This window comes from Podarcis tiliguerta (assembly GCF_965153285.1).
Source record: "Podarcis tiliguerta genome assembly, chromosome: 8".
NCBI lineage: Eukaryota > Metazoa > Chordata > Lepidosauria > Squamata > Lacertidae > Podarcis > Podarcis tiliguerta.
This window is the reverse complement of record NC_139541.1, coordinates 42,253,200-42,264,443: the sequence shown is the minus strand read 5'-3', so window position 1 is coordinate 42,264,443 and position 11,244 is coordinate 42,253,200. Positions and strand designations below refer to the sequence as shown.

The window sequence follows — 11,244 nt, the reverse complement described above, 5'->3', positions numbered from 1 at the left end:
AGCAAGAAGCCGAGCGGCGCCAAGCGCCTCCCCTCTCGGCCCCGCCCCCGCGCCCCGCCCCTCGGATCCGGCCCGTGGAGCTTCGCCTCGCGGCCTCTAGGAGCGGGCCGAGGTGGAACTGGTCTGCGCGCCTCCCTTTTGCTGAGCGCCCACTCCGAGCGCGCGCGCGGAGACCTGGAGCAAACTATTCTCAAAAGGCACAGGATCCGTGCAAGTTCCTGGCGTCGCCGTCCTGCACTGCAGCTCGTAAGGAACTGAAGTTTTCTCTCTCTCTTGTCTCATCTTAGCGTCTGTAGCCCCGCCGGATCCGCAGTGCGGTGGCTGCCCGGGCGGCAAGCTTGTAAAAAGTTGCTCTTCCCTCAACCCGCGAAGCGGCTGGCCGCAGATGGAGGAGAAGGCGGCAGCGGCGGCGGCAGCAGCAACAACAACTAGGGCGCTGGCGTTGCTTAGATCAGGAAGCAGCAAATAGCCCGACGACCTAGCACCACCAAAATAACGGCCAAATCCAGCCAACTTATTTTAACACTTGGAGCAGAAAACCCTGCAAGCACCAATCCCCTTCTTGGCCATAAAAACCGGTTTTAGGTTCTACTCAGACCTGTTGAAATTAATCGGTCTGAATTAGTCGCGTCTATTAACTTCAATGTATTCCTCTGAGTGAGTAGAACTTAGTTGGTTACAACCATTAATAACAAATAAAATAGCTAACAATTAGTTGCCTAGGCAGCCACCCTACACAGGAGGGTGATTTAGGCAGTAGGCTAAATCACAGTAGGATGATGTAGGTAGATTTAGGCAGGGGGACCGACAAGTGCAGAGGAAGGCAGGGAGACAATAGGTTGCCTTCAATGTAGTGCTAAGGCCACGGAGTTCCATCAACACAAGGATTTTCCTTGGAACCTCTTTCCCCACCGCCACCCCCAGCGTGCCCCCCCCCAATCTGTTTTTGGGTATCCTCCCAACCCTCCAGAGCAGGGTATAGTCAGGAGGGAACTTGGGGGAGGAGAGAGGGAATTCCCATTGCTCTAGCAGGAATCAAGTGCAATAAGTTACTTGAACTTGGCCTAAACAGTATGTGAAACCAGAGCCAGTGCCAACCAGAGCCACATGATCTGTGCAAAAGTGTGCCCACGTGCCCACTCCTAGTCCATAGACCACAAGTGAGACCTTGAGGTCATAGTAAATAGCTCGATGAGGATGTCGCCCCAGCTTGTGGCAGCCATGGAAAATTCCATGCTAGGCATCCTTAGGAAAGGAACTGAAAATAAAACTGATGCCATTATACGAATCTATGGTGCAACAACATTTGGAATACAGTATACAGTGCTGGTCACCTCACCTCAAAAGAGTTGGAAAAGTTTCCAAACAGGGCAACCAAAATGATCAAGTGCTTGGAGTGACTCTCCTGTGAAGAACGGTTGCCATGTTTACTTTGGAGAAAAGGTGAGGAGAGGTGACATGATAGAAATGGATAAAATGATGCCTGGCATGGAGAAAGCGGATAGAGAAAAGTTTTTCTCCCTCTCACAAAATTAGAACTTGTAGACATGCAGTGAAGCTGAATGTTGGAAGATGTTCTGGACAGATAAAAGAAAGCACTCCCTCAGGCAGCACATATGGAACTGGTTTCCACAGGAGGCAGTGATGGCCGCCAACTGGAATGGAAATTAACAGAGGAGAGAGCTATCTGTGGCTACTAGCTGCAGCTGTAGCAATGCTTCTGAATACCAGTTGCTTGAAACCACAGGAGGGGAGAGTGCTCTTGGGTTCAAATCCTGCTTGCCTGGTTCCCAGAGGCAACTATTCAACCACTGTGTGAACAGGATGCTGGACTAGATGGGCCATTGGCCTGATCCAGCAGACTCTTCCTTGTTCTTAGGCAGAGCCAACTCATCCTAGTTTTGTCTACACCTGTTTCCCTACTGTCCTATCCAATGGCAACACTGAGATTGAGGGAGATGAAGCTGACCGTGTGTGCCACCCCATGGACCGGAGGATGCAAGTGAGCAGGCAGGCAGGCAGGCAGGCAGGTGTGGGCAGGAAGAGGGCATCTTGCGGTTGATGGGGCTTGCCTCAATAAGGAAGACGGATGCGTGAGAGAATTGCCCTTCTTTGCTAGCCTGCACCCCACTTGCTCTCAGATCTGAGCAAGCCGGCCAGCCTCCGAGAGGCAGGCATCTCGGCCCTTCCCCACCCCCAGCCCTGGCACAGAAGCCAGCTGGGAAAGGGATATTTCCCTTCAGAATATACTTTAATCCCTAAAGCCCTCATTCCCAACTGCTATCTGGCTCCAGCCTCTTCACACACACAAACACGCACACACAGTTGTTTTTATTGTTAAATCACTTCAAGATGTTTTAGGAATGAGTCATAAATGTAATGGAAGTGGTATTGAAATGGGAGGTTAAATGGTCTTTTACAATGAGGGATTTTTATATATAACCCCCCCCCCAAGCCTGTTACTCAGGAACAACTCCTTGTGAAGACTGGAGACCTGGGCATGGGTGGGTTGCATTTACGTCAAGTATCTCATTTGTTGTCAGACCCTCAGATCCGTGCCCAGACTTCCTGGCGTCTTACACAAGTTCAGAAGGTATTATATTGAATAGGGTTTATTCTGGGAAAGGATTGGTTGCTGAACTTTATGCAGAAAATTTAATGTTATTTTGGGCCCAAGGACAGGATTGGAAACTATTTCAAAGACAAATTTGAAAGCTAGATTAGAGGGGGCGGAAATCAGGTTGGAGAAGCCAGTAGTATCTATATTGGCAAATATTAGGAAAACTTAAATATTTAACATAGATGATATAGTAAACCCCAGTTCAGATCTCAATAATGCGAAATCTTGCTCTAGACTGCTGACTGATTAGTATTCTATAGCCGTTAAATGTGTTTGTGGGAGGCGGTTATTGCTTTGTTGTTTCGGTTTTAACTATTTATTTGTGCTTTTATCTTGTGTGATCTATTAGATATAATATATAAATCTAATAAATTACACATCTACACATGCATGTAAATAACTTGTAAATTTTTACTAGTTGCTGTGCATTTATCTATTGTACAAAAATGGAAAATGTTACAGGAGTCAGATGTGATGCTCTGGTATAAAAAAGATGGAATAATCCTGTATATGAGATTACATACTATCTTAAGGCCTTACAAGGATTGGCTTAACCTTCAGGGTGTATCGTGGAATTTTATTGTGTATGTAAACATGCATCATCTACATCAACAGCTCCCAAGAGTTTGTTTTGAACTTTGGAATTACTGATTTATTGGGTTTATATGATGACTTGATAGGTTTTCCCAGATTGCAGGAGAAACCATAAGAAACTCATAGCAAGTATTGCTTCAGGGTACACTGCATGTGCGCAGGTGGAAAAGCAGACTTGCAAAGTGGTCCCAAGCACATTTTAGACAGTGGTAGGAAGAACAAGAAAAAAAGCATGCTCCAGCATTCAAACAGCACCATGTGTTCTGGTGAAAGAAAAACCCTCTCCACAGCAGCTTTCTTGTTCTACTTGTGATTAAAAAAAATGTATCGCAGGGATGTTGGATGCTGCAACATCTGCCTTAGCCCACAAAAAGCTTGATGCCCTGGCAACAGGAATAATCTCATTGGTTTGTCACAGCTATAAAGCCTGTTAAATGGCTTTCTTGCTTCTTGGGTTGGGAGCAACTGGGGGCTCTAGAGAGTCACAAAAAAGGGGAGATGCATTGAACTAATGAAATACTGAGGAAGGAGCCAACAGCTGGTGACCTGCAGTTGTTTACTTTAATTTTGGGGGTGCGGCTGAATTAATTAAATTTCAGCCATTGACACTGAGCATCCCCTCTCGGTCTGGGCCATCTGTATCCTGCTTGATGTTCCAGTGTCGGCAAAAGTGTACGTTACATTCTAGCTGTGATTTTGTGCATCAGGTTTGTGTCCATAAAGAACAACACTGACAAGGATAGAGACGGATTTAAAAGGAGGGCTGGGGTAAGAAGACTGCTGAAGGTTTACTCCAGGAAAATGCATCTCAGATGTCACAGAGGCTCCCCACCGTGGGACTGATAGCAATGTAATGAGGGATGCCATGAGGAAGAGGCAGCAGGAATAGCTAAGGCTTTGACTAAATAAACATGGCATGGTGAAGCTTCTCTTTGAATGACTTGTACATTCAACAGGGTTCATGGAGACGGGCCCTCTGGCTGTGATAACTGGGAGGGGGGGAGGAAATGCCCCTTCAACAAGCAGTCTTGCTATTAAAAAAAAAAGCCTTTCCAATTTACCTGCTATCACTCTGGTTTGGCAGCTTCAGGCATAACAAGGGAGTCAGAATCCTCCCTGAGGATGGGTGATGGTGGGGATTAAATCTCTCGGCCAAAGGGTCACATTTCTTCATAGCTAACCTTCCAGGGGCTGCTTGCCAATAAGTACATTTGTTCATACATATCAATGCTCCACTAATTCTCTTTTACACATGCACACTCACACCCAGCAGCAACGATCAAACTTTGAGACTATCCCCTAAGGAGAGGCAATTAGCCTTCAAGTCCCCACCCTGGATTTGAGAACAGCCTCTTGGACAATGAAATTTATTTTCCAAGACTACTTGGGGAGGATTTTGGCAGAGGCACAGCACACAGAGAGGGTTAACCCTTACATTTTAGTGTATTTTTCATCTTTGTTGGAAGCCGCCCAGAGTGGCTGGGGAACAAATAAATAATAATAATAATAATAATAATAATAATAATAATAATAATAATAATAATAATTATACCTACCTAAAGGCAACCCCACAAGGTTCCTTCCCAAAGCAATTAGGCTTGAAAACAGCTTCCTATTGGCTCAAAGGCTGCTTTCAGGCCTACCGTATTTTTCGCTCGATAACACGCACCCAACCATAGCACGCATGTAGTTTTTAGAGGAGGAAAACAAGAAAAAAAATATTCAAAACGAAACAGTGGATGTATGATTTTTGTGGTTCATGCTGCGGCCACAGACATGTGATCTGATGGTGAATTTGGGGTGACCCAGTGCAAAAATCCTGAGGATCCATGTGGATCTGTGCTTTGTAACCACGTTTTAAGTGGGGAGGGAAGGAAAAGCAGTCAAGGGACAAGAAGCATGCGTGGAGCAGGCTCTGCTTCTCTCCCTCCTCTCCCCCACCCCCCTTAGCGAGCTGAAAACCTTTGCTGGAGGGACAGAGAGCCTGCTTGCTTTAAAGGAGCCTACCGGACAGGAGCCGCTTACACCAGTCCTCTCCCGCTTTGCTCCTTTAAAGCAAGCAGGCTCTGCTTCTCTCCCTCCCTCCCCCCCCCCTTAGCGAGCTGAAAAGCAAAGCGGGAGGAGAGAGATACAGAGCGCCTGCTTGCTTTTTGCTTTAAAGGAGCTAACCGGACAGGAGCCGCTTACACGAGTGCTTTGCTCCTTTAAAGCAAGCAGGCTCTGCTTCTCTCTCCCCCCCCCCCCCTTAGTGAGCTGAAAATCTTTCCTGATATTTCCAGCAAAGCGGGAGAAGAGCCGCTGAGTGGGGAAGAGAGCTACAAAAGAGCCTGCTTGCTTTAAAGGAACCAACCGGACAGGAGCCGCTTACACCTTTGCTCCTTTAAAGAAGCAGGCACTCTGTCCCTCTCTCCTCCCCATTCAGCGGCTCTTCTCCCGCTGGAAACCATGGAGAAGGGAAGCATTCACTCCGTAACACGCACAGACATTTCCCCTTACTTTCTAGGAGGAAAAAACGTGTGTTATGGAGCGAAAACTACGGTAATTGCAGCATGCAGGGGTGAGGGGGAGGAGGAGTGCTGTAGGCCATATCGGGTCAGTGGCCTCAAAGTTTCTTACCCATCAGTTGCACTGTGACCAGCCCTGACTAAGAGAGTGAGCTCCTCCACCAGGCCCAGAACGAAACAGAAGCAGTTTTTTTTCCTCCAAAAAAGTCATTTATTGAACTTGTTAAACATTATTCAAAAATGAAAGATTAAGAGTCTAGATAAAAAGGAAAAAAGTGGTGTAAAAGCAAAATAATAATAATGATGAAAGGAGTTGTCTAGCTCATGAACATGCTCCACCACACAAAGAACCAACGCTGCTTCCCAGGACGGGTGGGCTTCATGAACTTTTCATCCCTCACCCACAAGCCGCGCAGGTGGAGGCAATACTTCACTATGGCTGCTGTGACTCACAACCCGCTGGCACCTCTGACCTCCGACTACCTTGGCAGGGTACTCCTGAAACAAAAGGGCAAGGCTTGCCAAGCTCTGCCAAACCCCTCAAATTCTTGGGGAGGGGCTCCAAGCTAGAAAATAGGAGGAAGATGGGATTAGCGTCTGCGCATCTAACTTGTACAGTACAAAGAGAGGCAGGTGGTGGGTAGGGCCATGGTCTGCTCACACAGAAAAGAACTGGATTATACGGGGCTAACACAGCTGGGGCTCAGACCCTTCTATCCATCCCACACATCTGTAGCGTGGACGTATTTTCCCAGCAAGAGCATTAGAAAAAGAAAAGAAAAAGCCACATTTGGTTAGCAATGATGGACGCCCTTGTGGAGAGGCTGCTGGAGCCTTGTTAGGACATGCTGGGTGTGACCAGGCCTTGAAGCATGATCATGAGTCGGCGGGCCGGCTTGCTCAGGCTGTTGTGAGGCTCTGCCTGCAGGAACTGGAAGAGCTTCTGCCGCACTTGGTTCATCACAGAGCCCATGTGGTCGCGGGTGATGGGGTCGCTGTGGTCTAGATGCATCACTGCCTCCTCCAGGTAACTGCAAAGGAGAGAGAGAGAGCACAGCACGGTTGTGATCATGGCTGCAAAACTGCAGGCATGTGTGTACAATGACATTCCATGAATGTGTAGGGAATGGGCAGAATTGAGCTCCCCAAGTTTCTCAGTTTTATGTGTGAAGAAAGCAAGTTTCCAGACCTTATGGATGCAAAGATGCACTTGAAGGTCTGTGTAAACTCAGAAATAAGAGATAGCTGAATAAGATGTCAAGCAGGTGCAGCTGGGCCTTTAGTGTCCTGCACGGCATCCTTCCATGGCCAGCAAAAACAGACTTGTACAAAGTAAGATAAAGAACGCAAGTTTTTCCCAGATGCAGGAATTTTGTCTGCATTTTAAAGGGCGGAACATACAGGGCCCTGGTGTAGGAAGCACTTGCCGCTTCCCTGTGGAAGGAAAGTCTGCACCTACCATTAGGCACCACTGGGCGATACTCACTTCAGTTTCAGTTCTGTCCGAGCTCCCAAATCTGAGGAGAGCTGCTGAATGAGAGACAAGAGGACAGGCTGGGACAGTGGGCAAGGATGCTGCCCAAACACTTGCTGAGGGTCAACTGTCTCACAGACGTAGAGGACTAGGTTCAAATCTGCTGCAGTGAGAGCCTGTAGAGAGAAGAGTGCGCCCTGGTTAGAAATCTACATTTCTAGAGAAGCTCAATATGGCTGAATACGGCTTTGAGCACAATAACGCAGTACTCTTGGCCGTTTTGTTCATACATTGCTGAAAGCCGCTTTGGATACCATCTTGTGGAAAAGCAGGACACAAACAAATGAGTGACTGATGTTAAATAGCCTGCTATTGCTGTTGGCACACATACCACCATCCAACTGTGTGCATGTATATATAGCGGCCAATTTAGGATTACACTTTGTGCAACTGATGAAGTGGAGTCTGGTCCACTAAAACATATGGCGTCATAAATGTGTTAGGTCTCTTAAAAGGTGCCACAAGCCTCTGCTGTATTTGTTGCAACAGATTAACACAGCAATCCCTCTGAATACTGCCAGTCAGTTTCACTGGGAGATCCCAAGTTCTACTACATAAGAGAAGAATAAAAAATATCTCTATCCACTTTCTCCACACCAGACCCTATCTTATAAACCTCACAGACTTAAAAACACTGATGGAAAACAACCCTTTCCTCAAACTTGAGTGGAAGTATGAAAGACACAGCAACTTTTAATCCATGCTAAACTGCCTTGAACAGACAACATATAGATTGGTTATATATGCACCAGCAGGGCTACGTAGTCATGCTTAAATGATACACTTTGAACTATAAGACAGCTGCTCTGGGCGCCCCCTGCTGGTTCTAAGGCAGACCACCAGCTGCCCCTTTGTGACTCCCAGAAAGATGCCTCCAAAAAGGATGGGGAACCGGTGATCCATCAGAAGCTGTTGGGACTACAACTCCCAGCATCCCAGTCCATTGGCTATCTGGTCAGGGCTGATGGGAGTTGGAGTCCAGCAACACCTGGAGAGTCACGGGTTTCTTCTCTTTAAAAACCTCACGGTTCTCTCTCTAACTGAGCTTTGTGCCTGCTTCCTTGAGGATGTGGCCATCTGGGTCCTTCAGAGAGCAGTTGCGTAGCCAGTGTGTTGCCTCTATGGTTGGAGAGATGCGTACCTGCTGGAAGGCTTGATTCAGGTGCCCCTGCTGCAACAGCTGTAACACGTGAGCCTGCTGGGACTGGAAGTCAAGGTGAGTGGCAGGGATTGGAGTGCCGGCAGCAGAGCGCATGGCCTGCATGATGCTGGAGGTGACAGCAGCCTGCTGCTCCTTCATGGCCATGCTCACCTCCCCTTTGATCACCCGCTGGACCTGGGCCAGGATGGACTCCTGCATGCTGGAGAGAAGGAAAAAAAGGGAACTTGGAGGGGCTATGTAGATCTGGGGGGCCAGGGGCGAGAGGACAGTAGTGGGAAGTCTGCAGTAGCAAGAGACTGGTTGTACATAATTCCAGATAACGTTCCCATTTCGTTCTCTGGCAAGACAGAGCAGAGAAGACCCTGGACGTAGGGAAGCTTCCAATACTGATATTGCCCAGCTGGTAGAAAACTGCACTGCTTATGACCAGTGTGGCAGGGCAGGGGAATTTCAAAGCGGGTGTGTGCCCTGTTTTCTCATCTTATATGAGAAGGATCAGATGAGTCAATTTCATGCAGATCTCAGGACCCACTGCTATTAATCTGGCGCAAGACTCTCTGTTTTGCCCTTCTTTCTATGGGAGATGCCCCCAACTGCTCTGCCACTCACTTGCCCACGATGACGTGAAGCTGATGCTGCACCTCGGAGTGCATGCTGGCCGTAATGGTGGCTGCCAGCTGATCAGTTGTGCTCTGGAAGTTGTTGACCAGCTGCCGCAGCTGGCTCACCACAGAGTCCCGGGCATCCTGCTCTCGCGCTTTCTTACTCTTCATGTGGGTCTCCAGCTGCTGAATATCTACAAGAGAAGATTCACAGTTACTCAAAAGCCATCTGGGTACCTTTGGAGTCCATTCCCACGGCCTCTGGCCTCTCTACCACATCAATCTCAAATCCAACTCCCCTTCATGTTCCCGAAGCCTTCATACTTTAAACTCTGCAGCAAGGCACAAAAAACACACACAGGAGTTTTGTCTAATGCAGGGATGGGCCTCACTTGTGGCCCTCTGGGTGTTGCTGGACTACGAACCCCATCATTATGTTTTTATATGTGCTGGAAGCTGCCCAGAGTGGCTGAAAAAACCCAGCCAAATGGGTGGGGTATAAATAATAAAATCATCACCATCATCCCTGGCCATTGGGCCATGCAGGCAGGAAATGATGGGAGTTATAGTCCTATAACATCTGAAGGGATGCATGTTCCCACCCCTGATCTAAAGCACCTTTTTTATTTCTGCTGAGGAACAGGGGTTTTCTGAAAGCACGATGTGAAAATGCTCAAGAGAGATTTGGGCCATTGCCTAAACTGCTGGTCTGGTACGCTCACATTGTGTTTCTCCAACGGCAACCACAAGACTCTTTACCAGGAGCATTGCCCTATTCTCAAAGGTTCTGGGCAGTAAGAAAGGAGAAAGCATCTCACTAACAATTCATTTGAACCCCATTCAAGAACCTTAAAGATTTAACAAGTATTAGGTATCCTGAGCTACCAGCTGAACCCTGACTCCTAAAAGCTGACCTGAAGAGGAAGACCTTCTCAAGGGATGCTCAGGCATTTTTTTCAAATGGAGAGGGCACTAGTGTCTTGAAGCAACCACTGAGAATGCCTCCTGGTTCACCTTTTTTGTCATAAAAGGTACTGCTAAGAAGGCACTTGTAATTTAGGAGAACGAGAAGGGATCTCGTGGAGCAAGCAGGCTCCAAAATATACTGCTGTTCAAGTCAAGGAAGTGCTTCATCAGTCAAAATCTGAACCATGAATTGTACCCTAAAATCAACAGAAAAATAGTCTGTAGGACTGGAGCGATGTGCCACTCCTGTGTTCTGCACCAGCTGCTTAGGCCTGAGCTTGACAAAAGGTGTTGAAGCTTTATCACCTTAAGAGCAGTCCTGGCTAGCAGCCATCACTGGACCATAAGTCTACATAGCCCAGAATCCTGTTACCACACTACTTAGCTGCTTCTAGGAAGCCGACGTGCTGGAGAAAGAGGTATGAGTCTTTCTACATAGCCTTCTGGTAGCCTCCAAGCATGGGATGTTCCATTTAACCATAGTGGCTGGTAGCCTTAAGAAACACACCCCTCCAGATTCATGAAAGAGAAGCCTATCAAGGCTATTGGATATGATGATGGCTTTTCAAAAGGGCATTCCTGCTTTCTGGAGGCTCTTCTTTGCCCCACAGTTCTGTAAACTAGTGTTTCCCACAGCTGACAGTATACAAAGCGGAAAAGGAAAGAAGCAGAGAGTGGGGCATACATTCTTGTGTGCCTTGTTTGAAGGTGTCATTGATCTGCTGGAACATTGATTGACAGCTCTTCTCAAAAGCAGGAAGAACCACACTCTGGAACGCCTCCCTGTATGCCGACTGCATGGGGCCCTGCAAGGCATCGGCAGCCGCCCGGGCAATGGCATCTGTAAGGTTCTGCAATCAAAAGACAATCACAGCTCCGTTCACTGAGGTTTCTGGTCTAAAAAGGTGTCACAGCCATCAAAAATATGAGGCAATGTCTGGCCTAGCACATCAACACCTTGAAAAGGCGCTAGGAGGCAGCAGTGTTGCAGCTGAATGGGCAGCCTGACCAGCACTCGCTACCCCAGCACCACAAACCAGCTTCCCTCCCTGTCAAACTGGCAGGGATCTACTCCCAGCAGCCAAACCCACCCATTACCTTTGATTTCACCAGTTTGGTGACGTTCTCCTTCAGTGTTCCCTCAATGGCTGTAAGCTTGGTGGCAATGGTGTTATTCAGCTGCCCAGTGATGGGATCCAAAGTCTTGGAAACACCTTGTTAGCAGAGAGACAGCAAAACAAAAGTCATGCCCCCATTTTATC

General features: G+C 47.7%; 1 protein-coding gene and 1 long non-coding RNA gene across 3 annotated transcripts in view; one reads left to right on the top strand and one right to left on the bottom strand.

The window, feature by feature from the left end:
- The first annotated feature begins 131 nt into the window (after positions 1-131).
- Positions 132-4,143, top strand: LOC310683079. Its single transcript, XR_014514273.1, has 2 exons — positions 132-246; positions 3,922-4,143. It is a non-coding gene; the product is annotated as an uncharacterized lncRNA (long non-coding RNA).
- A 1,762-nt stretch (positions 4,144-5,905) lies between these two features.
- EDC4 (enhancer of mRNA decapping 4) overlaps positions 5,906-11,244 on the bottom strand; it is a 30,640-nt gene continuing 25,301 nt past the window's right edge. For both annotated transcript variants that reach the window (XM_083452415.1, XM_083452416.1), the window contains exons 24-29: positions 11,081-11,196; positions 10,668-10,833; positions 9,024-9,210; positions 8,394-8,613; positions 7,205-7,368; positions 5,906-6,749 (exon numbers count right to left, since the gene is read on the bottom strand). In XM_083452415.1, the coding sequence (XP_083308541.1) occupies positions 6,557-6,749; positions 7,205-7,368; positions 8,394-8,613; positions 9,024-9,210; positions 10,668-10,833; positions 11,081-11,196 (1,046 nt within the window). In that variant the 3' untranslated portion in view covers positions 5,906-6,556. The remainder of the gene's footprint in view (positions 6,750-7,204; positions 7,369-8,393; positions 8,614-9,023; positions 9,211-10,667; positions 10,834-11,080; positions 11,197-11,244) is intronic.